Raw genomic sequence first — 27,902 nt, 5'->3', positions numbered from 1 at the left:
TTAGCACAATTCTTAACACACATTGACCTCTATAGGGCTAGGGAAGAGTCAGTGATGCGTTTTGGGTGCATGAGGTTTCAGGTGCTGAATTTGCTTCCATTAGGATAACTGGGGCTATTTAAACAATAATAGGTAGAGTCTGTGGCAACAGATCAATGGCCTTCAGAAAGACCAGGAGGGCTGGGGAAGAGTCAGTCACATGTCAAGCATTCATCATGGAGACCCTGATGCCAGGCACAATTGCAATGTTATGAGCTCTGTAGCTGGGAACACATATTTCACATCTATGTACAGTAAGAGGCCTATTGGTGGAGGGAGGCGGCATACACGCTCCTGACATTAATATATGCAATGGGCATTTCTAGCATGCCATTAGTACTGATGCGCAGCCTGCTGAATATGTGCATGCCACCTTTGTGAATAGAGGGACTTGTGCATTTCACATGGTAATGCAAATAAAAAATGCATCCTCTGCACATTTTTTTGCATAACCTTTTGTGTTTTTTTTTTAAATATTACAATTATTTGTCATCTGAAAATCGAGTTAATGTTGTTTTCTATATTAAAGGAACAGCTAGGTGCAAGCCATTAGTCATTTGGAAATGTTGCTTTCCTGGAGCATAGCTGGCAGAAAAGGTTTTGAACTTTGACCTGTTCCATTAACTTTATACGTTATTTGCTTTGAACAAGTGCTGGCAGGAAAAGGTCTGACCTCTTCAACCCAATGATTACAGCAACATTTCATCAGAATAAATTCTCATAAGCTTAACTTAAAATTGGTCACCCATATCTCTTAAAGGTATGGCCGAAGAAGAATTCCTAAAATACAGTGAAGATGTGGGTGATTCTGGGTTCAGCTGAATTTATTAGGCCAGGCTTACTAATAAATTAAGTGCTCAGCTATGACAAGTCTCCACTTCAGAGGTTTTAATCCACGACTGGGTCAACTCATCTATTCATTGTACTGAGGGCCATTAAATTGAATATTAATAAAACATTTTATAACAGCACTTAGAAGCAAAAGGAATCCACTAAGAAGCACTATTGAAATCTGTGATATATTATTATTATTATTATTATTATTATTATTATTATTATTATTATTATTATTATTATTATTATTATCATATTAATTTCGGTTGCTTGAAATATGATGTGGGGCCAGGATGTTACGATGTTGGGCCTCTAGTAATGGACAGATGTGCTGGTCAAAGGGATGATGGAGTCTCATAGTGTTATGGAAGTGACTTCCAAGTCTGTAATCTGCATTGAGGGGAGTCGTGGGGGGCAAACTAAATGCTACTGTGACCTTCCCTCAATTTTAGAGCTCACTGCGAGTCTGAGTGGGATGTGACAGAGCATTGTGTGTGTGGCGTGTGTTGTCTCTTACTGTTGCCCTTAAATCAGGTTGTGTTGTGCTTAAAATGGGCAGTGAAGGATGCAAGGTTGTATCCCTGCTGTCACTCTGTGGGGCCTCCACCTCGGTCTGCTAAGGTGACCCATCTAAACAGTGAGCATGGTTAGTAGAGCTCAGGCCTGACTTGCTTTATCTTCTTGGTGGTAGGGGTAGGGGATGGGGCTATAACACCCTCTGTTAGGAAACCCTCCCACACCTTGTGGACTCACCGGTTACCTGGAGATAGAGGGCACAGTGAAGCGCGTTCCTCCTATAGTGTCAGGGGATCATGGAACACGAAAAGGCCACACTTCTCGGTCTGTAGTGGTGTGTAGCGACGTGGATAGGTTCTTTCCTCTAATCTACTGCGATGTACGCTGCGTCAGACACGAAGGGGGGATGAGCAGATATTGTATAAAAGGAGCACCACGAGAGCGGTGCTCTGTTCTCACAACTGTCGTTAAGACTAGGATTGTTTTCCTATTGCACATGAACCATTGTTGATGAGAAGGACACACTCCTTCATGATCATATTTTGAGTCTGTTTAGAGACTCGGTAGGCACTTAAGGCTTCTTAGAGTTCCCGGTGGCGTTTCCCTTGGTCTAAAGTCTTACCCTGTGCTATTAGTGGTTTTAACTGGAAATCTGCTTTCACCCTGTGTAGCCTCATTGTTTCATATTTTGGTCTTGACTCCCTACCTGCAGCTCCTGTGTCCTGGTGCTTGCCATTTCATGAAAGGGGTGTGTCAAATAGGACTCCTGCCTTTAGGGAACTGTTCTGCCGAATGGTAATATCTCACCGGCTGGCCTTTTCCTTCAGGGTTGGAGTGGATGTACATCTGTGGCTCCTGAGGATCTCCTTCCCATCTTAAAGAGGTCAATGAGACTGACACCTGCCTTTGCGATTGGATGATGATTGTGGACCATTGTGGCACATCTCTGACATGCCTTGACATACGAATGGAGCACGAGTGTGGGCGTCATTAGGGGGATTTCTGAGGAGATCTTCTTTAGTGGAAGCTGAATCAGAGTTACCGATGTGCAAGGGAGCTCACATCTAGGACCGCTGAGATTTTTTTAATGTGCAGTTGCTAACATAAATAAGTGTTTTAACATCATATATGGATGCTAATGTATAGATGAAGATATTATCCCAGCATTAAAAAACAGTCTTTTGGTGGTAGCAGTGCTACATGTAAAACAAATACATGATGATGCATCAATCTGACTGTACTGACTGTCCTGATGAAGGCATGCCGAAACCATGCCACTCCATGGCGCTGCTCACCTGGAAGGGGCCGGATGGGTTGATGGGAACATTGGCATGTTGCCACATATTGCCTCTGTTGCCGCTCATAGTCCAGACCTGGGTGTCCATGGTACCAATGTTCCTCACACGGACCAGTATATTTAATGAGCCTGCAAGAAAGGAACATAACGTATGTGAAAAGACATGCATAACACAGAGGAAAAAGGTTCATCAAGATGCCTTTGGGCCTGGCACGCTCTATAAAGAAAGAAATACAAATGCAAATACACATCCAGCTCATATCAAGGCTTCTATGTATGTAATGGGATGGTTCTATGTGATCATTCTGCATTTTGAAGCCCAAACACAAAAACACAGATTTATTCCAGCCAATTTTGTGTGGTCTTCAAAATGCCAAATTATCACATTCTACACCACCTACCTCCCAAGCTCAAAACCAGAGCCCCATTCTAACCCCTTTCCCCTACAAATCCATTCCACTGTCCACCTCCACCTTCCATCCTCATTTAGTGATGCAAGGATGCAAGGTACTTACACTGCAGCCCCCTTCCCACAGTGGTGAGATATTTTGTGTAAATCGGGGGCTTTCAACCCCTGAGCTGCCCTTTCCTCCCACTCCTTCCCTTTTCCCTACAAAAGCCTTTCACCCTCCCCACAGATACACTAACATGCAGACACAGCAACACACCTCCATTTACCATCTGCACACACTCCCCTCACCAAACATTACTCACACACACAGGCATGCACACTCCCCTCTTCTGTCCCGGCTGTGCCTGTCAGCCCATGCGTGCACTCATATGCGTCACAGTGTCTGACAGATCGAAAAATTCACTCCATCTCAATGGGATTCCCTCTGTCTTCCCTCCCTTGTCTTGTTGCGCCTTGAAACACCTGTGTATAGACGCGTTACAAATGACATATCACATATCACATAGCGTGAACGTGGCTGGGAATCAACAGAGTGCTGCACAACATGGTGATACAGAAAAGGAATACACCAATATGGATACAATTAAATGGATAGATAACTAAGGGTACAGTTGGAAGCAAATGGATGGAGGGGTTACAGAGGTTCACATACAGAGAACGAGAGGTGGGGCCAGACTTTGTCGGGAAGGTTCCTCATTTTTGCTCTGGTTGAAGATACATTTCTGTGACGATCCTAGGTGAACTCTTGAGTCCCTGCATCTATGATCCCCTATCTTGCCTTCTACTGCTACCAATGTGTGTTTCCTGCTCCAAACGTCTCATTATCCAGGAGTTCCCCATCACAGCTGAAAGGGCCATTACTACATTGTTGAAGGGTAAGTATATTCAGTATTCTTCAACAGTCATGCACTGACTGAGATAAGGTTTAGCTTGAGGGACCCCTCCGCAAGACACCACCCGTCTCCCGGTCTGTCTGGAGCTCATTTACAGATGGAAGGTACTTACGCTACAGCCCCCCTAATACTGCACTCTCTTCAGAATGAAATTACAGAAACTATTGACGTTCCTTGGTACCTCTTAAAGACTGTCTCTCTAGCTACAACAGCTCAACAACACCATTATTTCGAACTTACATGGTACATTTTAGAGTTTTATCAGTACACGGCCCTGCTGTTGCTCTCCTGTGTCTGCGAGGGAGAATGCATTCGCTTTTGTCATGCAATGCTAAATAAGTGAATTTGTGCTTTTTCTGGGCACTTCCGGGCATTTATTTATTTCAAATGTTATGTGGCACGAACAAGGCACAAATGCGTCAGAGGGCTGTACAAAACAAGAAAACATACAAGATAAAACAGAAAAAAAACAATAAATGATGAAAAAACAATAAAATATTCTAAAGAAAAGAAATGAATTCCAGAAAGGATCGGAGATCAATTAATTCACAGTATTCCGAAACCATTATTTTGGAGCTTTGCTCATCTCAAGTACTCTGGGATCTTACAGAAGTCAGGCGGCAGAGCATCCCAGCAGGAAACTGCAGCATCTTAAAAGGATATGTTAAAAAATAATAAAGGTTTGAACTTCCAGGCGAAAGAGTCACAGCTGCAAAGGCTTCCAGATCACTCCGAGATCTTCAATTGTTCAGCCAATGAAGAAGTGGTCTGAAGGTGGAGGCTTTTCTTTTAATATATAGAATTGTAAACAAAATCCTAACATCTAACAGTAAGCAATAAAGGGTCGTTGAAATAGAGGTAATAGGATCAAACTACCTGACTCCACAAATTAAACAAGCGTCAGCGAGAAAGACAGCTGTTATTGACTTATTGGAGCCAAGGAAGATTGATTGGGCGAGGCCAACTAAAATAGAATTGCTCAAATCTATCTGCCATAAAACCAAAGATTGCACCAATAACCGAAAGTGCGTAACTGATCAAAATAAAAGATTTCACAGCTTTCAAAGCAAAAAGAATAAATTGCCCATATTTAACCAACAAATTATTGTGTGACGTTAAAGACAATTGTGAATCTAAGGTGAAACCCCATGATTTTGCCAAAATAGAACATTCTAGAGGGGACCCAGGAATTATTGCTCCAGCACACCAGTCTAGAAATGGAAGTAAACAAGAGGAATGAGAAAATAAGAGATACTCAATGTTGGTTGGTTTGAGTTTCAAAAAATGAGAGGCCATCCACACTTCAATATCGAGTAGGCATCTACGGAGCCACATCACATCTGTTTCAGAAGAGATTCTGAGATATAGCAGAGTATCATCAGCATACTGGTGCACGTCTACTCCATGAGTTGCAGCCGAACTGCCCAAGGGCTCCAAATTAAACAGTGGTGAAACGATTGACCTCTGAGGGACTTTGTGAAGGTACTGTGAAGGGATTAGAGCGAGCCTGTCCCATAATTACAACATCCTGTCTTGCATCCGAAAAGGAAGAAAAAACAGTCAAGGAGAAACACCATGAGACCCATCTGATGGAATAAAGTCTTAAGAATATCCTCAGCGCCAATCATATCGAAAGCTGCCGACAAGTCAAGAACCATAGTACACTTGAAGCAACATTATCCGAAATTCCATACACATCATCTAAGATATGCAAAGTGGCAATTGTTGTGCTTCAACTCTGTCAAAACACATATAGATATGAAGCTGCTCCTTTTGGTATAGTTATCCATTCAACTGATCAGTGACCACTCTTTCTCGAAATGTGCTAAGAAATTGCAAAGAAGTTGTCGGTTGATAATAAAACAAATATTTAGCATCGAAATTAGTTTCTTTCCGACAGGGGTGAGGCATAACCTGTTTTAGGAGTAGCAGGATAACAACGAGAACCAAGCAAAAGATAAACAAGCTGAAGAACAAAAGGAAGAAAGATTAAACTTTTGAGGCTGGACAAGGATCATCGGCAAAGTAAGTAGCTTTAGTTTTTGACATCATGGATCAAAGTTTATCGGCATCAGTCAGGATGAAGGAATACCATATAGGAGGAGATCTACAGGATATTACCGGAGCCTTAATAAATAGCTGCAGTATTTATTTCTGAATATGCAAGATCTTAATGGTAAAAAATACAGCAAAAATGTTGACATTGTTAAATGTTTTCTTCTGTGACAGATGTAATACTAAGCAGCTTTTTTGAAAATACATTGTTCCGGGCTCATGTGGCATGCTTATTGGACAGGTATATCACTTTTGTGGTTTTCAATTGCCTCAGTATGAAGCCTCCGCACAAAACAAAAATGCACAGACACAAACTCTGTAGTTTCCCATATGTGTCCCATTTTGGGACTTTTACCCCACACGCCGTACGGCACAGGGTGGGAAACCAGCACACTGTGTTTCTTTGTCCTGTGCAGGTAATCCGTCCATGTGTGCACCCACATTATAATTTTGCTGCGGGCTGGAGAGGCAATGAGCAGGCAGAGTCTGCAGGGATCTGCTGTAATGGCGGACAACATGTTCTCTCATTGCAGCCACCATTTTTGATTGCACCGAGCAGTGATCTGATCAAATTCCCTGCATGATGCGGTGGTAGGCACTGAATCTTGGGGACCACACTGGGTTCCCATGCCCAACACTGCATCGAGCGGTAAATTAGAAGAATCCCCTGGAAGGAGGAGGGGTCGCATACACAGTAGAGCTCCTTCCAACAGATCATCGCAATGAGTACATTTTGAGTACAACTCATACAAAGAGCCCCGATAGAAAGATCATCCTCTCTAAAAATTGAGTTTTCACAAGTAAATTGGCAGTCTTGCAGCAAGTGGCCTAATTCACATTCTTCTCATTGTTAACAGCATATCTATGCATATGTAGGCATATATAGGCTTACTTTTCAATGGTGAAAACCCAAGACAAAAAATGTTGACACATTCACGATTAAGTACACATTTCAATTATCCAGAGCAGGAGTCTGCAAGACAGGTCCTCAAGAGCCACATACACTCCATATTTGTTTTATTGTTTGTTTTATTTTGTTTCAATAGCGCTTTATGCCAACGCGCTATACACAAGTTAGTGACATGGTACAATAACATGAAATGATTAGAAGAAATACACAGAGAGGACACACAATAGCCGGAGCAAGACAAAAGAAACCATTCAGAAAGGAAAGGACATGATGAACCAACAAGACTGAGAAAACGGGAAGTACCACAATAATTAGTAAATGCCAGACACAATTAGGCAATCCCACACAAAACTCAGACAAAAAGCAAGCGAGGAGGCCAAGACTAAATATTACATTTTAAAAAAGCAACAGTGAAACAATAAAAATTAACAATGAGTCAACTGGCCAGGAAGGCGGTGGGCCAACAAGGCAGGAGGCCCAGGAAGGCAGGAGGGCCTCAAAAACAAACAATGAACAAACACTGAGTAGAAAATCCACAGGAGTATGGCCATTGGATGATATCCACCAAACCAGATGGAAAATCTACAGGAGCATGGCCATCTAATCCAGATGATATCCACCATCCCAGTGGAAAATCCACAGGAGCATAGCCATCCAATTCCAGATGATATCCACCATCCTGGTGGGAAATCCGCAGGAGCATGGCCATTGGATGATATCCAACAAACTATATGGAAATTCCACAGGAGCATGGCCATCCAATTCCAAATGATATCCACCATCCCGGTGGAAAATCCACAGGACCATTGCCATCCAATTACAGCTGATATCCACCATCCCAATGGAAAATCCACAGGAGCATGGCCATCCAATTCCAGATGATATCCACCAACCCAATGGAAAATCCACAGGAGCCTGGCCATCCAATTCCAGATGATATCCACCATACATGATGGAAAATTCATAGGAGGGAACACCATCTTTGCAGAGAAACATCAGAAACAGAAGGGGCACAAAAACAAACATCCTGCGTCTACAAACAGCACCTGTGGTGGCAGTCACTATCGCTCAGAGTCTTCCAAGGTGTGCTTCTAAGGTCTTCAGCCATGTAGCTCGAAAGTGAAGGATATCATGTTTTCAGAATAACCTCCTTCTCACCCTGGGATTAATCCTCAGTGCTGTCATTCCCCCATTTGTCGGATGTGCCACCCTTCCCAGTACTTCCAATGGAAGGGACCATACACCCGGCACATGAACGGGTGCTTCAATCATAGCCCGTGTGGCAGAGCAGGTTTTTGCTATAGGTGTAAATTTAAAAATGTTTGGACATGAACAGAAACATGATGGCATAAGGGTTGGATGGCTCGTGCCACTGACATGGTGTTAGAGAGCCTTCCGTCACAAGGCCTCCGATGTTCTGGACTGACCAAGGTCAGTGGTAAACTAGCCATTATCACATACATGATCCATTATGTGAAATGAGTTTGGGGATCTTGGAAGGTTTCTCAGTGGTTGGGTGACAGCTCTGCTGCTGGAAAGAACATCGTTTCTGCTATTCAATTTATTGGAACATTATGTCCATACTGTACCCGTTGGCACATGTGCCAGGACAATTGTTGTTTGCAATTATATTTCATCGCACAGCCATTTGGCTGCCCTCCTACACAAGTTTCCCAGAGCAACACCAGTTGTTAAGGTTAAATAATAACCTTCCACTCACCACAATTTGTGGTTATAATTTGTCTCCCATGGTGAGAGAGGGTAATCCCAGATATGGACCTTTTGCGTGCTGCATAAACAGCGAACCAAGCTGCACCTCATGGATGAGACACAACAAGACTTCAATGTCTGGGGTTGCTTGTGTTTCCCTGCAGAGGGGACATGGCCAAGCTGTCAAGGCTGGGCTGCTCCCATTGGTGGAAGGACCAAGACTGATTTGCATATGGCTGGTCCCCTTCAACTATGGAGCAGGTGGACTAAAAAACAATGGCGTGGAAGTTTGCCCATAGCAATATCAGTGGTTAAGATTAATTTATAAGCTTCCACCCATCACATGTGTTGATAATAGGAATGAAATTACTGCCAATTTTTTACCACACCGCCAAACTGATAATGAGGTCCAGTGCTTGAATTTAAAGAGTCCAGCTGGTAAAACTGGCAAGCGGATCTGGAAGACTTTCATTGAAGACAGGCACTGCCAGCATCAGCCACAGCCAGATGCTACCAGCACCTTATCAGAGCCTTTTCAGTGCCCTCAAAATCCTGGTATAAGGGGTGGAGTGCAAGTAGCCACCGAACCCACCTAGCTAATTTGCCTCGCAGTCCAGCCATCTTCGTCACCAACCTTGGCTGATTTTCTATTCTATCTCACCACAACATACAGCCCTGGATCAGGATGCAAACAGGACACCCAGCTAGGAATTGTGCCATTCAAGGTTTACCGCCTGGACAATTTCAGGTCTCGCGCCTGCATGGAGACTTATATTTGTGCCAGAATTAGTTTATCCAATAGCTTGGGCTCTGTTCTGGTCCCCGATAGTTCTCACCCTCTAAGTTTATCACAGCTGAAATTCTACAAAAGACAACACTATGCTTTTTTTCTGAAAATGTCCAGATATATTGTTCAGCTGCCTTTAACTCTGATGTTTGTAGGTTTTATTGCCATTTGCTGGCTAGATTGCCATGACCTTTGTCAGTGTGTTATGATGTTTCTTGAGTTTGTAGTTCATTGATTTTTATTTTGTAATTTATTTTTCTACACATTACATTCTTTATGACTTAACTCGGAATTCTTCAGAACTAAGTCTTGCAACTACAATCTCCTGTGAATAGGTCTTTGCGCTCAGCCACGCTACCAAATAGTGAGTCGACAACATGAACCCTTATTTTCGGGATCATTAACACAAACTAACATGAACATGCCAACCTCTCTCTCTCTCTCTTTTTCCATCCCCACCTCCGTCTCTTTCTCTTTGTTACACTTTCAGACCAGTGCATGGACTCTGATGTTGCTTGAGTTATTGACTCCAGAAATGAGTATGTGTGGATACTTGTAGAGCATTACATAGCAGATTAAATAATCTCAACACAACGAGCTATATTTATAAACAAAGAGACATTATTAACATTTGCAAACATTTAGAATTTCTAAATAACAGTTTCCAGGCAGTGGTAAGCATTTCTCTTTTACAAGCAGTTGTTGCATTCTCTAAGCATTCAGTAAACTGTTTTGAAAATGTGACGTGAGTATTTCGCTCGGTTTAATTTTATGGGGGCCAAGTACATATTTAGGTAGACATTAGTGTTTGCTCAAATAAGACATTTTGGAAGCAGTTTTCCAATGCTTAAGAAATGCCTTTCATTTTGACTAGGGAAGGTTCCAATGTCTGCAGTGGCCCACTCCCATGCACACAAAACAACACACAGAAATGTGACAAAACAAATTATCTAGAAATTTAAAAAAGCTGATGGCCAAATGACAGGGATGCACCTGGAGAGGCATATGGCGCGGAAAGACGGGGGCAGCCAAGGAAGGTGCTGGAGATCGGGGAGAAATCGCAGCGGCACAAGCCAGTCAACCATGGCTTTGCAAGATGGTGTCGCAATATTTCTCTGGTGCTTTCAACATGAACGTGGTGGAGAGGAATGGGGGGGTTGGGGGCTGATACGCGCTGGGAGATCAATGGCCGCGCAGGATGCTGGCATTTCCACGTATTCAGGCGCGCACAAAGAGGGCCCAGCTGCGATGCCTGATAGAGTACCCCCAGGGGGACGCCTATAAATGTTACCCCGAGCAGGCCCTGATCACGGTTTTGTCTCTTCCGGGAGGGAAATGAAACAGAGTGGCACTGAGGAGCGGGCAGACGGGGCGCACTGGAGATCACGCTGCGTGATCAGTCACCTGATGCGCAACAGCTGGCGTCTGTGCAGACCACTGAGAGAGTGGAGCAAACATTGGCCTTTAGGCTTTTTAGAAGCACTGACCATTTCTGCTGAAAAGAGACACAATATCTATATTGAGCAAGTGATTTTTTTTTGGAATGGAGCTGTAGAGGGCTAGAACTGAGATATGCTTTCAGAATAAACACTAATCTAGATGCCTTATTCTTCCATTGGTAAACATAGAGGGAATAAATTGCTAATTCCAGTAGGACATTTTAATTACCTCTGCATATCGTACTAGCTGACTCATAAGTTACTCAAAACTCCCAAGTTTGTCTCAGTGATTAACACAATGATGTTTAACTTTTCTGTTGGTTTACTCCGAGACAAGTATTCCTGAGAGCTGAATCATAGCTCTCAACGCGCACGCTTTTGGCGGGTGTCACCCGCCTTGTAAAGGGTTCAATCACCCGCCAAGCCTCCTGCACGCCCATTCATTCCAATGGGCGTCTCACCCGCCAAAAACAAAATCGGGTGATTTCGCCCGCCTTTGCAGCACAAATGGTTGAGAGCTATGGCTGAATTGAGCTGTATATCTGAGCCATGCATGCCAACATTCAGACACACATGGGAGGGAGATTTCCACAGAGAAATCGGGAGACGTACATTTCCAGATAGAAATGCATTGGGTTTACACTGATTTTAGGCGAGAAATAGTGAAAAATAGCAATATTTTTCACTGAAAAATCGGCAGTCTCCCGCCTAAATCGGGAGGGTTGGCATGTATGCTGAGCTCACCACAGCATTACATTTAGAAAGATATGCGAGTTAGCCACCACTTTAAATTAAAGCTGGTCATTTGATCCAGCCACTGCTTCTAAGTAGTTAGCAAGATATTTGAGTTAGCCACTAGTTTTAGTTTTAATTTTAGCTGTACAGCAGAACAAACCAAGAAGCCAGCCAAGTGAACACAGGTATCTATCACACTACAGGCTTAATGGAAGATAGCCAAAGGCAAGGGCACCCACATATCCGCAACCATGCACCACTACCAATAACACATCACAGAGCAGCACCTCTGCCATTGGAATGCAGCTATCCCCCACCGCAAGCATTCGGTCTAGCGGGGCACATAATAGGTTCTACTACTCTCTTGTCAACTTCAAAGTACCCATCCACTTGACGGCTCGATATGGGTAGTTAGTGGGGACCTGGCCACCCCTGCCTAACTTCACTTTGGCCAAAATGCACACACGCAACCTAAACTCCTCTGATCAATTTCCCAAACCTTGGACTACTGCCCCTGATGGCATTCACCTACAGCAGTTTGAGACCATACCAATGGGATAAAGGCGCTATACTAACGACAAATTACATCACATCACATTACATTACAAGTAAATGTGAGAGTTTGCAGAGATGTTCTGGTGTGCCAAGCAGGTGTCTTCATTGGGTTGAAGTGCTCACCCACACAATTGCAACATTACAAGCATTCACAACATTTGTGCACATTTCGCAATGTGACCATTGCGTCACCTGCAACCCGATGCACCATTTGCACATTGTAACCTTCCCTGGGACAGTCAAAGTCTCCCATCTGGTTCCAGGTCTGGAGTTTCCGCTTGTTCTCTTCTCTCATTTCTTTTCTCGTTATCTGTGGGGTGGAGGGTCAATATCCCGAGCCCCTTGCCTGCTCCCCTCACTTGTCTCCATGCTTTCACACATTTTGTTATCGGATGCAGGAACCCCCGACCCCTGGAACTTCCGGTTCCTTCCCCTCTATCGCCAATTGCAACCCAGTTCCAGTCGCATCTCCACGTTCAGACACCCCTGTGTGCACACTTTTCCGTTGTGCCTCTCCATGCCACCTTCAACGTACCTTTGTTTTCCTTTACACCCCCAGTTATTTGACCTGACTCGTTCCTTACCTCCCCCGCTGTCCCCTGTCCCGTGACTGCGCCTGGGAGTGTCACACGCATAGGCTCTGTGAGCAAATAAGACTAGGGACCTTTCCAACAGTAGTATGTTATACCATCTTGAGAGGTAGTTTACAATCACGCTTAGGAATAAGTGATACCTGTAGTGACTTGACCCAAACAAAGGGATCATTTGTGAATGTAGCACAGAGTCTACATCGGTCAGCAACAACCCGTTATTTCGTAGACTGCCACAACTCAATACCTCTACAGCCACGTATCCAACATATGTTACTTGTCTCTTCTGTGGTGATTAAATTAATTATTCTTTTATAGCACGTGACTGGGTTTCGAAGCTGTGTTACTCGGCGTTGTCATTGCCCTTGAGCTATCAAGACGCCCATGGTCTTGTACATTGGCATTCCATGTGCACCACTTCCTATGGGAACCTTGGGCTTCAGTGGTGTAGCACACAATTGGGGGCACCCCCTGCAAGCCATGCTGAGAGTCCCCCGCCCCAGCTCGGCAACAAATCACGGGTCACGCCACACTTTGGCCGGTCTAGATTACCACGCTTGCGCAATACGCATGAACATGCTGCTGCAGGGGTATGCCGCACAATGCACTAGGATGAATATATACATTTATATGTGTTTTAATGCATTATACAGCACAATTGGCTTAAAATAATAATTGGCTTAAGAGGCAGAGCGTTTGCAATTATTTTATAGGGTAAACCAAATCCAAAAATCCAATACATGCAAAACACCAACAGTGCACAGGAACATTAATGCTTTAATGAATGTAATGTTTTGCTATTAAAAATGCCATGCCACAATGAAAATATGTCCAACTGGCTGCACAATATAGGCCTGTCTAGACACATAATAACATATTGCAGTAAAGCATGCCAGGCAAAAATTAGACATACCCAGATTGGCTGCACCAAAATGCCAGTCAAAGCAATAAAATTTATCATGGTTGTTTTATCACAGATGCCCAGAAAAATATACAATACCACAGTAAGAAACGGCTAGACTGGCAGAACACACATGCCACCCTAGGCAGGTAATTAGACTTAGCAGGACTGCTTTATCAGAAATACTCAGTCAGTCAGGCCAAAATAAGAAATGACTAGACTGGCTACACCCAAAATGCCTCTCTAGCTACTAATACCACATTTCACGCCTGCTTATCCTGGACATGGATGACCATGAAGATTTATATCACAATCCCCACCCCACATATCCCCTTACATCCCCTCTCCCTCCCACCTCCAACCCCCAGAATTAGCTCCTCAGCCCAGAATTACCTCCACGCTGCTCTTCCTTGTCCCACTGCTTACGTATGAGGCTCCTTGCCTCATAGGTAATTACTAGGACGAGAAAGAGTGGGTTTGGGAGTAAAGAAGGTTACAGGTAACTAAACCAGGAGTTATCTTCATGTCCTGCTACCTCATCCCCATACTTGTTTATGAGGCAAAGTGCCTAATACACAAGTACTGGAACGAGGAAGAATAGGTCTAGGAGTAATGAAGATTATCAATAAGTAATCATGACATTAAACACAAGCAGTGGCGCAAAACCATTGATCCGACTGGGCTTCAGCGCCCCCACCACCCTGAAATTTCGGGCTATGTTGACTTGGCCTAGCTAACCTTCAGAGCCATTGCTGGCCCGAGCAGGACACAGATGTTAAATGGCCCCTGAGTTATCTCCGTTAATAAAGGCCCAGCAATTACTAAGAAACGTATTTCACTGTTAGTACCTGCATTCAAATGCATAATTTTTTAGGCAATTGAAATTGTGATGTGGGTTTAGTACTTCGGTGCCAGGGGAGTGATTAGAGGGGTAGAGATGGGACAGGTGACTGCTCATTCTCACAGCAGTCCATAAAGGACAGAGTAAACTGCTTGTAACATTGAAGTGGCACTAGAATAGTCTCATTAGAATGCATAAAGAAGTTAGATGCCCCCAACACAAATAATTGTGCTCCTCCCCCACCCCCTGTGAAGTTAACTCCTCTCCCAACATTTGAGGTGTTAGCCCCCCGAAAGTGTAGGTTTCGTTGCACCTCTGAACACAAGCACACACACCATTCACCATACACACGCACGTCCAGCCACCCATACATTTAAGTGTGCACCCTTTCGCCATACAGGCACACGCAGGCAGCCACCCATACATTTAAGTGTGCATTCTTCTGCCATACACACACGCACAGCCAGCCAGCCATACATTTAAGTGTACACCCTTTCGACATACACTCACACAGGCACTCCCTGGCAGCCACCCACACATACACTCACTCATTAATGCGCATTACATTAAATACATATACATATATATATTACAGGGCCTGCAGTAGTGCCCTGTAGTTATGCTTAAGTTGTTGAACTCATATGAAGAAGGGTGGCTTACAATTGTGCACCCCCTGAACAAATCCTCACCAAACAGTGCAAAAAAAGTATATGTCCCCCTTAGATTGATTCCAGGGGGGGCACAGTTATAGGGGGGGTCCCAATGATATTTGTGATGTCATCTTTGATGTCCTGGGTGTTAGTCTTAGCAGTGCACGGTGGTGGCACGAGTTATGGTTGCTTAGCTTACCATAACTGGCAAATAGTTTCATTGAATTTCTTGGGTTTTTATTATTGCAACTTAAACATAACGTCCCTTTAAAAACTTTTTTTTCACTTATGTATACACACACAAACACATACATGCACTGCATACACATTTAAAGAAAATAAATGTTCTCACCTTGAATCCATTGGTGCAGGGAACGAGGCCTTGAGCTCCCTGCAGACGCCAGGAACGCTTGTTCTCGTCATCTGCAGAGGATCTGGAGGTCTCCATGTCATGGGGTGCAGGACAGCCCTATTACTTCAGAAATAAATGGTTTCTTTTTAAAGGCACTCTGACTTCATAAAGAAATTATTTCTGTTAAAGGACCGAACCGTAACGAAAATAATTTCTTAATGAAGGCAGAGTGACTTGAAAAAGAAAGTATTTCTTTTTGAAGTCATAGGGCTGTCCCCCACCCTGTAACATGGAGGACACCAGCCTGGAGGGCTACCATGTCATGGGTTAGAGGGAGCCCTCGGACTTCAAAAAGAAATAGTTTCTTTTTGTAGTCACTCTGCCTTCATAAAGAAATTATTTCTGTTACAGCATAATGACTTCAAAAAGAAACAATTAATTTTTTTCTTGTTTTATTTTGTGTCTGCCCCATCCCACGACATGTGGCGGTGGGGCCCTCCGCACGGCGGTGGTCCCCACAGCGCCAGTGTGGGGCTTGAACCCCACAAATACTTTCCTATACATTCCGATATTGAGCGCCTGGAGACCATGGACATGGCAGCGATGTGAGGTATAAATCAACTTAACATAACATAACATAAAGGACCCAGTAGCTGAAATGATCAGAGATTACAATGTTTGCTCCCAGAATAATGCAAAGCATTTAGGTAGTTTTTAATGTGAACCCTTTCTCGTTGCTACTGTCCAGAGGGGATTTATGTGATCACTGCGTGGCTGAGAAAACTTCATACGCACAGTGATCACATTAAGCGCATCTATGCGCCACTGCCCCAATCCCTGCCCTGTGACTGTAGAGGACACTCCTGCAACCCGCCGAACCCATTATACCGTACAAGGGGAGTGTGATGCTGGAAATGCATTGGAGGGCCAGCTCAGAGGTATATTACAAGGTGTGGGCATAGTTGGCAGATGAGGTTTGAGTGCCTTAACTGTAGAACTGAATGTGTATTTATTCATTTCAGGGTTACCTATTAGGCCACAAGGAAAGCTGTGGAGACAGGAGATTGGAGAAGGGCATTTTAGAGGGGATACATGAACACCAGCCATGTTATCATGTCACCCTCTCTCCACACTCATGCCGCGTGGGCATTTGGTGGCGACTCCATAACAGGACATGGGATGTGCCTACCTTTGGCCACATCTTGCTGTCATTGGTGTCTTGCAAGGGCAGCTGTGTGGCACATGTTTCTCTTCTCTGGCTCGTGTGTAAGCTGGAAGGATGGAGAATTCAGGAACAAAACAGTGTTCTTTTTAAAGTTTACCTTGCTGGACCATCTAAAGGTTCCATCACACCAAAGATTTATTTCGTTTTTATTTATTTATTTGCATTTGTAAAGCACTCACACAGACTGGGGGCATCGAGGCGCTGTTACTTGAATATGTCTTAGTTGTGTATTTATAATGCGCTTAATACCCAGAGAATTCTAAGCGTGGACCCGGGTTGCTTCGGGTCGTCTTATTTCCAAGGCAAGCACGTTGCTGCTGAGCTATCCTCCTGGGACGCTTCTCTGAGACAGAAAATACCCATGTGAAGACTCCCAAGCAGTGGTCGCACTGGGCGGGAGAGGTTGTTCCTCTACTTTTTTTAATTGAGCTTTACGGTTCCCATACACTTAATTTATAAAAAAAACATTCCGGAACAGTTTTGTTTTAAAATAAAAGTGTAGAATAATTCTAAACTTGCATGCAGCCGCTTAAACCGCGGCACATTTGACTTGAACCTTGGACCTGCTGGAGCAGCTCCAGCTCGCTTCATGCTGAGCTTATCTCAGAACTGATGGGATGCTGTTATGTGTTCAGTGGCCTGCTTGGGGCAAAGCCATTCCAAACCCCTTGATAGCCCTGCTCCAGCAGGTGTCAGGGGCTTTCTTTTGCGTTTAAGCAATTTAAGGTGAAAATACTGCAGGCACAGCTGTACGTGGGGTTTATGGGTAGGTGGGAGGGATATCTTTAATCATTAGCATGCCCCTTAAGAGATGTGAATGGTGGGTGATTAAAATGGGGAGGGTGTGTAAAGCGGCATGCTGTGGGGGACAATGATTAAAGGTGATCGCGGCCATTTTAAATGCATTCAGCATTTTCTTTCCCTGTATTTCTTTCAGCCTTTACACAGTGGCGGGGAGGGGGGGGGGAGAGTGGGGTGGAATGAAGGAAACGCAAAACCCAGGTATGGGGTTTGTATTGCACGTGGGAGGGGCCGTGTCCATAGGGTTTGCGGGGAGTAGGGGCAGGGGAGCGGGGAACAATGTCCCACTACTTCTTTTCGTACACTTCGAGCACTGCTCCCAACGAGTGGGGTTGGGGCTTCAGCTTGTGGAAACCCGCAGGCAATCACGCACATCACTGGTGCGTGTGTGATATCTTTAGGACACAATGGTATTAAAGGACCCCCTTTCCAAAGACAGTGTGCTCTGCTCCTGAACAGGTTGCCACTGTTGAAGACCCATTCTTTCCCAAATGGCACTGCGTTGTGTTCCACACCTGAAACGCTCCTGTCTCTAACAAAAAGAGAGCATCCATTGTACAGGACAGTGCAATGGGCAACAGGCAAAGCCAGAAGTTGTGGAAACATGTTGAAGGTTTGTGCGTTATTGACTTTTATATACAACTTAATTCTCGTAATTGTATATATTTTTTTTTAAAAAACATGTTTTTCAGGATAGGGTTTATCACGTTATTTACGGAAAAAGTAAACGAGTATTGACAAAGCTAACAGGTCTAGTAGTTTTACTGAATGGCACTCGCAGCCTCTTATATCGAGGTACATCCATCATAAGCCCGGGGACAGACTTGCCTACGGAGACATTAAAGGCATATACATCAATATGCACCCACTAAGAGGCCAGCTCACAGTCCAAATAATGACATATACAGTGTGACTATGTTAGCATTAAGTAACAGGGCCCGAACACGCAGGCTTACATGTGTTCTCCAATATAGATTCTTGCTGAATAAAGGGGCCTGTAGGCATGTTAAAATAAACCTTCGTCCAGGGAGGGGCTCGTATGCATATGAGTAGCCCACAAATGCCAGAAACAAACAAATTGACTAGACACAACCATACATTCATCATTTATTTTCTTGACATTTCTAAAGAGCTTGTGCTTATCCGTCTCTTCAGATCACATAATTGCAAGAGGCGCAATTAATCGAAAGGATGCATTAAACGTTGCATGAGGCGGAGAGACGGGTAAAGGATGCTTGACGTGGACAGAAAAGAAAAGGATGCATGAGGTGGGAAGCAAGGTAAAGGATGCATGAGGTGGAGAGAGAGAGGGGAAAGGTGCATGAGGTGGGGAGAGAGAAGGGGTGCATGATTTAGAGGGAGGGGTGAAGGGTGCATGAGGTGGAGACAGAAAGTAAAATGATGCATGAGGTGGAGGGAGGGGCAACGTTTGCATTAGGTGGAGAGAGAGGCAATGGATGCATGAGGTGGAGAGACGGGTAAAGGATGCTTGACGTGGACAGAAAAGGAAAGGATGCATGAGGTGGGAAGCAAGGTAAAGGATGCATGAGGTGGAGAGAGAGAGGGGAAAGGTGCATGAGGTGGGGAGAGAGAAGGGGTGCATGATTTAGAGGGAGGGGTGAAGGGTGCATGAGGTGGAGACAGAAAGTAAAATGATGCATGAGGTGGAGGGAGGGGCAACGTTTGCATTAGGTGGAGAGAGAGGCAAGGGATGCATGAGGTGGAGAGACGGGTAAAGGATGCTTGACGTGGACAGAAAAGGAAAGGATGCATGAGGTGGAGAGAGAGAGGGGAAAGGTGCATGAGGTGGAGAGAGAGAGGGGAAAGGTGCATGAGGTGGGGAGAGAGAAGGGGTGCATGATTTAGAGGGAGGGGTGAAGGGTGCATGAGGTGGAGACAGAGTGGAATGATGCATGAGGTGGAGCGAGGGGTGAAATATGCATGAGGTGGAGAGAAAGGGAAAGATTTCTCAGGTGAGAGAGAAGGAAAGGATGCATGAGGTGGAGAGAGCGGGTAGATGCATCAGGTGAGAGGGAGAGACAGGATGCATGAGGTGGAGGGGGGTAAATGCATCAGGTGGAGACCGAGGGAAAGGATGCATGAGGTGGAGGGGGGTAAAGGATGCATGAGGTGGAGAGGGAGGGAAAGGATACATGAGATGGAGGGAGGGGGAATGGTTGCATGAGATGAAGAGAGGGGTCAAGGATGCATGAGGTGGAGCGAGAGGTAAAGGATGCATGAGGTGGAGAGATGGGGAAGATGCATCAGGTGGAGACCGAGTGAAAGGATGCATGAGGTGGAGGGAGGGGTAAGGGATGCATGGGGTGGAGAGAGAGGAAACAGATGCATGGGGTGGAGAGAGGTAAATGATGCATGATATGGTTAGAGGGAAAGGATGCATGAGGTGGAGAGGGAGGGAAAGGATGCATGAGGTCGAAGGAGGGGGAATGGTTGTATGGGGTGAAGAGTGGGGTAAAGGATGCTTGAGGTGGACAGAAAAGAAAAGGATGCATGAGGTGGGGAGCACGGTAAAGGATGCATGAGGCGGAGAGAGGGGAGGATGGATGAGGTGAGGAGAGAAAAGGGGTGCATGATTTAGAGGGAGGGGTGTGAGGTGCATGAGGTGGAGACAGAGAGTGAAATGATGCATGAGGTGGAGCGAGGGGTGAAATATGAATGAGGTGGAGAGAAAGGGAAAGATTCATCAGGTGAGAGAGAAGGAAAGGATGCATGAGGTGGAGCGAGAGGTAAACGATGCATGAGGTGGAGAGAGCGGGTAGATGCATCAGATAAGAGAGAGGGAAAGGATGCACGAGTTGGAGGGGGTAAATGCATCAGATGGAGACCGAGGGAAAGGATGCATGAGGTGTAGAGAGAGGAAACATATGCATGATATGGTAAGAGGGAGGCAAGGATGCATGAGGTGGAGAGGGAGGGAAAGGATGCATGAGGTGGAGGAAGGGGGAATGGTTGCATGAGATGAAGAGAGGGGTAAAGGATTCTTGACGTGGACGGAAAAGGAAAAGATACATGGGGTGGGGAGCAAGGTAAAGGACGCATGAGGGGGAGAGAGGGGAAGGATGCATGAGGTGGGGAGAGAGAAGGGATGCAAGAGTTGGAGGGAGGGGTAAAGGGTGCATGAGGTGGAGACAGAGAGTGAAAGGATGCATGAGGTAGAGGGAAGGGTAAAGGATGCATGCGGGAGAAGGAAAGGTAAAGGACGCATGAGGTGGAGAGAGGGGAAAGAATGCATGCGGGAGAAGGAAAGGTAAAGGACGCACGAGGTGGAGAGAGGGGAAGAATGCATGCGGCAGAAGGAAAGGTAAAGGACGCATGAGGTGGCGAGAGGGGAAAGAATGCATGCGGTAGAAGGAAAGGTAAAGGATGCATGAGGTGGAGAGAGGGGGAAGAATGCATGCGGTAGAAGGAAAGGTGAAGGATGCATGAGGTGGAGAGAGGGGAAATAATGCATGCGGTAGAAGGAAAGGTAAAGGACGCATGAGGTGGAGAGAGGGGAAAGAATGCATGCGGGAGAAGGAAAGATAAAGGACGCACGAGGTGGAGAGAGGGGAAAGAATGCATGCGGGAGAAGGAAAGATAAAGGACGCACGAGGTGGAGAGAGGGGAAAGAATGCATGCGGGAGAAGGAAAGGTAAAGGACGCACGAGGTGGAGAGAGGGGAAAGAATGCATGCGGGAGAAGGAAAGGTAAAGGATGCACGAGGTGGAGAGAGGGGAAAGAATGCATGCGGGAGAAGGAAAGATAAAGGATGCACGAGGTGGAGAGAGGGGAAAGAATGCATGCGGGAGAAGGAAAGATAAAGGACGCACGAGGTGGAGAGAGGGGAAAGAATGCATGCGGGAGAAGGAAAGGTAAAGGATGCATGAGGTGGAGAGAGGGGGAAGAATGCATGCGGTAGAAGGAAAGGTAAAGGACGCACGAGGTGGAGAGAGGGAAAGAATGCATGCGGGAGAAGGAAAGGTAAAGGACGCATGAGGTGGAGAGAGGGGAAAGAATGCATGCGGGAGAAGGAAAGATAAAGGACGCATGAGGAGGAGAGAGGAGAAAGGACGCATATGATACGGTAGAGGGGGGGTAAAGGATGTATGATGTGGGGGAGAGGGGAAGGAAGCATGAGGATGTGGGAGAGGGAGATGATGAAATGATGTTTGAAGTAGAGAAAAGGGGAAAGGATGCATGAGGTAGAGGGAAGGGTAAAGGATGCATGCGGGAGAAGGAAAGGTAAAGGATGCATGAGGTGGAGAGAGGGGAAAGAATGCATGCGGGAGAAGGAAAGGTAAAGGACGCATGAGGTGGAGAGAGGGAAAGAATGCATGCGGGAGAAGGAAAGGTAAAGGACGCATGAGGTGGAGAGAGGGAAAGAATGCATGCGGGAGAAGGAAAGGTAAAGGACGCACGAGGTGGCGAGAGGGGAAAGAATGCATGCGGGAGAAGGAAAGGTAAAGGACGCATGAGGTGGAGAGAGGGATAGAATGCATGCGGGAGAAGGAAAGGTAAAGGACGCATGAGGTGGAGAGAGGGGAAAGAATGCATGCGGGAGAAGGAAAGGTAAAGGACGCACGAGGTGGCGAGAGGGGAAAGAATGCATGCGGGAGAAGGAAAGGTAAAGGACGCACGAGGTGGAGAGAGGGAAAGAATGCATGCGGGAGAAGGAAAGGTAAAGGACGCACGAGGTGGAGAGAGGGGAAAGAATGCATGCGGGAGAAGGAAAGGTAAAGGACGCATGAGGTGGCGAGAGGGGAAAGAATGCATGCGGGAGAAGGAAAGGTAAGGGATGCATGAGGAGGAGAGAGGAGAGAGGGGAAAGAATGCATGCGGGAGAAGGAAAGGTAAAGGACGCATGAGGTGGATGGAAAGAGGGAAAGAATGCATGCGGGAGAAGGAAAGGTAAAGGACGCACGAGGTGGAGAGAGGGGAAAGAATGCATGCGGGAGAAGGAAAGATAAAGGACGCATGAGGTGGAGAGAGGGAAAGAATGCATGCGGGAGAAGGAAAGGTAAAGGATGCATGAGGTGGAGAGAGGGGAAAGAATGCATGCGGGAGAAGGAAAGGTAAAGGACGCATGAGGTGGAGAGAGGGAAAGAATGCATGCGGGAGAAGGAAAGGTAAAGGACGCACGAGGTGGAGAGAGGGGAAAGAATGCATGCGGGAGAAGGAAAGGTAAAGGACGCACGAGGTGGAGAGAGGGGAAAGAATGCATGCGGGAGAAGGAAAGATAAACGACGCATGAGGTGGAGAGAGGGGAAAGAATGCATGCGGGAGAAGGAAAGGTAAGGGATGCATGAGGAGGAGAGAGGAGAGAGGGGAAAGAATGCATGCGGTAGAAGGAAAGGTAAAGGACGCATGAGGTGGAGAGAGGGGAAAGAATGCATGCGGGAGAAGGAAAGGTAAGGGATGCATGAGGAGGAGAGAGGAGAAAGGACGCATATGATACGGTAGAGGGGGGGTAAAGGATGTATGATGTGGGGGAGAGGGGAAGGAAGCATGAGGGAGAGGGAGATGATGAAATGATGTTTGAAGTAGAGAAAAGGGGAAAGGATACATGAGGTTGGGTGGAGAGAGGGTTACATTATCCATGAGGTAGAGACAGAGGGAAAGGATTCATCAGATAGAGGGAGCGGTAAAGGATGCATAAGGTGGAATGGGAGGCAAAGGGTGCAAGAGGCGGGGGGAGTGGTATGGCCAAGCCCACCCACTGAAGTTGGGATTAATGCCATGTTGCAGTCATCCCATTTGTAATGCGGGACTATACCTTGAAGCACTCAGGAGGAACATCTTGGTCTGACATGTGACACTGTGAGTGTACTGTAGGACATGTGGTCTAGTGACTTTGCTGTGTACTGTGCACCTTGGAGACCAAACTGCTATTCCTTACACCCCCACAAGTGCATTACTCGGGGAAATTGAGTTACACATCTGGTACTTCCAGTCCTGTACATGCACCAGGATGCGAAGAGCACCAGGAATGCATGGAGTACACTCTGCCCCCGATGACAAGACATTGCATGCTTTTTTTTACTAACTCCCCTTTTGAAATCAGAAGTCAGCAGCATATTAACAGAGATTGCTACCGAAAGTGGCAAAGGCAGAATGCTAGCTGACTTTCAATAAACGACTGTTAGTACATGGAGAATATTATTGACTGCCTCTCAGCAAATCAGAACGTTCAGAGTGCAGTCAATAACTACTAGTATTGCCTGCATTTCAAGCAGTCTGACTTCAAAAGCAGAGAGGGAAACCATAATGCAATTTCCAGGAAATATAACTTTCAACACCACTCTTCCTCTCTAGGAGCACCTGTTTTTTCAATGCCACATCTTATTAGATATACCAGAGACACAGCTAAAACGTAAGAAAATGTTTTCACTGTTCACGTTTATTTTGACATGATCCCTAATGCATTTTAATGTTAAACCCATTCCAGTTTGTAATTGAAATGCTAAACTTATAAAAAAAAACATTGAATGCATTTTCTTTTTTAATTATTTTTATGAGGGGGTGATTTATGAAGGGGTTCCCACCCCAACCTCCCTTTTTAAACCATTAAAACACTTTCTTACTAAACTAAACCCTTTACCATTTAAAAAAATGTATGCAATGTTTTTTTTCGATGCATTTTTTTCAGTGGTATGGTCTGTCGATACTTTGTATTCGATGCAATGACCCGATCCCCTTAAAAACTCTGAGGAGAATCCACACCACACTGAGGTTGCCGGTGGCACTCTCTTGTTCATGTATTCAGGAGCATAGGTCAGGGGCAATGTGCTCGCCTTGGAAGCAAGATGACATGGAGCAACACCACCATTTCGATTCCGTGTCTGCGCTTAGAAACCTCTGGGTATTAAGTGTGTTATAAATAATCTATCATATCATAGTGAAACGCCTAATATTTCTGAACTGAACAGCCCCTGTGGGCGGGACCAGGCTGATATGCAAATGAATATTTCTCCTCTGAGAAGGATACAGGGAGCTAAAACGTGGGGGTTGTGCCTCGCTATTGGGAACTATTCCAGGGAACAGGTTATTTGTCTGTTCGTTCCCACTTTACGGGTTCCAATGTTGGCAAGTTTGAAATACTTGAAAGTGGGTGATAGAAGAGCTGCTTTCATATTCAGAAGGTGACAGGAAGGTTCTGTGTTCATATCCAGTGGGCGATAGAAGAGCTGCCTTCATATCCAGGGGGTGAGAGGGAGGTTCTGTGTTCATATCCAGTGGGCGATAGAAGAGCTGCTTTCATATCCAGGGGGTGAGAGGAGAGTTCTGTGTTCATATCCAGGGGGCGATAGAAGAGCTGCTTTCATATCCAGTGTGTGAGAAGAGAGTTCTGTGTTCATATCCAGTGGGTGATAGAAGAGCTGCTTTCATATCCAGGGGGTGAGTGGAAAGTTCTGTGTTCGTATCCAGTGGGTGATAGAAGAGCTGCTTTCATATCCACGGGGTGAGAGGAGAGTTCTGTTTTCATATCCAGTGGGCGATAGAAGAGCTGCTTTAATATCCAGGGGTTGAGAGGAAAGTTCTGTGTTCATATCCAGTGGGCGATAGAAGATCTGCTTTCATATCCAGGGGGTGAGAGCAGAGTTCTGTGTTCATATCCAGTGGGCGATAGAAGAGCTGCTTTCATATCCAGGGGGTGAGAGGAGAGTTCTGTGTTCATATCCAGTGGGCGATAGAAGAGCTGCTATCATATCCAGTGTGTTAGAGGAGAGTTCTGTGTTCATATCCAGAGGGCGATAGAAGAGCTGCTTTCATATCCAGGGGGTGAGAGGAAAGTTCTGTGTTCATATCCAGTGGGCGATAGAAGAGCTGCTTTCATATCCAGGGGGTGAGAGGAAAGTTCTGTGTTCATATCCAGTGGGCGATAGAAGAGCTGCTTTCACGTCCAGGGGGTGAGAGGAAGGTTCTGTGTTCATATCCAGTGGGTGATAGAAGAGCTGCTTTCAAATCCAGGGGGTTACAGCGAAGTTCTGTATTCATATCCAGTGGGTATCCAGGGGGTGAGAGGAAAGTTCTTTGTTCATACCGAGTGGGTGATAGAAGAGCTGCTTTCAAATCCAGGGGGTGAGAGGAGAGTTCACATCCAGGGGGTGAGAGGAGAGTTCTGTTTTCATATCCAGTGGGTGATAGAAGAGCTGCTTTCATGTCCAGAGGGTGAGAGGTAAGTTCTGTGTTCATATCCAGTGGGTGATAGAAGAGCTGCTTTCATGTCCAGGGGGTGAGAGGAGAGTTCTGTGTTCATATCCAGTGGGTGATAGAAGAGCTGCTTTCATATCCAGTAGGTGAGAGGGAAGTTCTGTGTTCATATCCAGTGGGCGATAGAAGAGCTGCTTTCATATCCAGGGTCTGAGAGGAGAGTTCTGTGTTCATATCCAGTGGGCGATAGAAGAGCTGCTTTCATATCCAGGGGCTGAGAGGAGAGTTCTGTGTTCATATCCAGTGGGCGATAGAAGATCTGCTTTAATATCCAGGGGGTGAGAGGAGAGTTATGTGTTCATATCCAGTGGGCGATAGAAGAGCTGCTTTCATGTCCAGGGGGTGAGAGGAGAGTTCTGTGTTCATATCCAGTGGGCGATAGAAGAGCTGCTTTCATGTCCAGGGGGTGAGAGGAGAGTTCTGTGTTCATATCCAGTGGGCGATAGAAGAGCTGCTTTCATGTCCAGGGGGTGAGAGGAGAGTTCTGTGTTCATATCCAGTGGGCGATAGAAGAGATGCTTTCATGTCCAGGAGGTGAGAGTGAGTTTCTGTGTTCATATCTAGTGGGCGATAGAAGAGCTGCTTTCACGTCCAGGGGGTGAGGGGAAGGTTCTGTGTTCATATCCAGTGGGCGATAGAAGAGCTGCTTTCACATCCAGGGGGTGAGAGGGAAGTTCTGTGTTCATATCCAGTGGGCGATAGAAGAGCTGCTTTCACATCCAGGAGGTGAGCGGGAAGTTCTGTGTTCATATCCAGTGGGCGATAGAAGAGCTGCTTTCACAACCAGGAGGTGACAGGAAGGTTCTGTGTTCATATCCAGTGGGCGATAGAGGAGCTGCTTTCACGTCCAGGAGGTGACAGGAAGGTTCTGTGTTCAGATCCAGTGGGCGATAGAAGAGATGCTTTCACGTCCAGGAAGTGACAGGGAGGTTCTGTGTTCATATCCAGTGGGCGATAGAAGAGCTGCTTTCACGTCCAGGGGGTGAGAGGGAGTTTCTGTGTTCATATCCAGTGGGCGATAGAGGAGCTGCTTTCACGTCCAGGGGGTGAGAGGAGAGTTATGTGTTCATATCCAGTGGGCGATAGAAGAGCTGCTTTCATATCCAGGGGCTGAGAGGAGAGTTCTGTTTTCATATCCAGTGGGCGATAGAAGAGCTGCTTTCGTACCCAGAAGGTCACAGGAAATGTCTGTTTTCAAATCCAGAGGGTAGAGAGAATATTCTGATTTCATAATGAATGGATCTGAGGAGAGGGTTGTTACTGTACACAGTTGACACTTTTAATTTGGTATTCATTGGGTGAGAGAATAATCCTGGTTAGAAACACACACCCAAGTTCCTGTTCAGTCGCAAAACCCCTTTTGACGTGTTTAGTAAAATCGCCCAACACCATCCATTTCAATATAACAGGCTTGGGCTGGGACTCACAGCGGAATCACTGATAGCATTTTAAATGCACGTGTATGGCAGGCGCTTAACTTGCAACTTGCAAACTTCCTTTGTGTGCACTTTGCATGATACAGGGAAATGCAGCCGCAGCAGCAGCCGGATACAGTAACACGCAGCTTGATAGCACATGAGCGTCTCCTTCAAACTAGCATCACCTTAAAAGGAAGAACGCAGTGGGTGTGCTCATGGGAGGGTCCAAGGCTGTGTTTTATGCCAGGAAGGGATGTTCTGCTTGTATGAAAAGCCCACACAGGGTCATGGGATTTCGTTTAAAGTCCAAGCTGAAATGTTCACCCCCAGCCCCTCTCCCCTTGGTAAAATGCTCCTAAATGTAATGGTTCTCTGTAAGAATAACTGAAAATGAAGAACATTGCAGCGTGAGGCTGGAGCAGGCCACAGACGTTCTATATGTAAAGACTAAACCATAGAGAGGGTGATTGCGGCAGCAGGGACGGCGTTAGGGCCTTTCACCTCTTCCAGTTGAAAGGGGTCTCAGGGGGCAGGTGGCAGCAACTGGCCACAAATTGCTAAACATCCATCTTATAACACTGCAATATAGTATTTTCTGTATCACTTTCGTTATGGGGTTTTAAATGTGTGCTACGCAGCGCTCGGCTTACAAGATGCTTTTTCTGGAGCCCTTCCTGTCATCACATTTCAAGGGGGGTGGGTGGTGGGTGTGAGAGGAAACAATCGTGTTT

At 45.8% G+C, this 27,902-nt stretch overlaps 1 protein-coding gene across 2 annotated transcripts in view; it reads right to left on the bottom strand.

Moving 5' to 3' along the window:
- MDGA1 (MAM domain containing glycosylphosphatidylinositol anchor 1) overlaps positions 1 to 27,902 on the bottom strand; it is a 1,353,685-nt gene that overhangs the window by 13,904 nt on the left and 1,311,879 nt on the right. For both annotated transcript variants that reach the window (XM_069608760.1, XM_069608761.1), the window contains one exon: positions 2,685 to 2,815. In XM_069608760.1, the coding sequence (XP_069464861.1) occupies positions 2,685 to 2,815 (131 nt within the window). The remainder of the gene's footprint in view (positions 1 to 2,684; positions 2,816 to 27,902) is intronic.

The sequence above is a fragment of the Ambystoma mexicanum genome, chromosome 4q, assembly GCF_040938575.1.
Source record: "Ambystoma mexicanum isolate Mex_15411 chromosome 4q, UKY_AmexF1_1, whole genome shotgun sequence".
Taxonomy (NCBI): domain Eukaryota; kingdom Metazoa; phylum Chordata; class Amphibia; order Caudata; family Ambystomatidae; genus Ambystoma; species Ambystoma mexicanum.
Note: the sequence above shows the minus strand (reverse complement) of the source record. Positions and strands in the feature narration are given on the sequence as shown.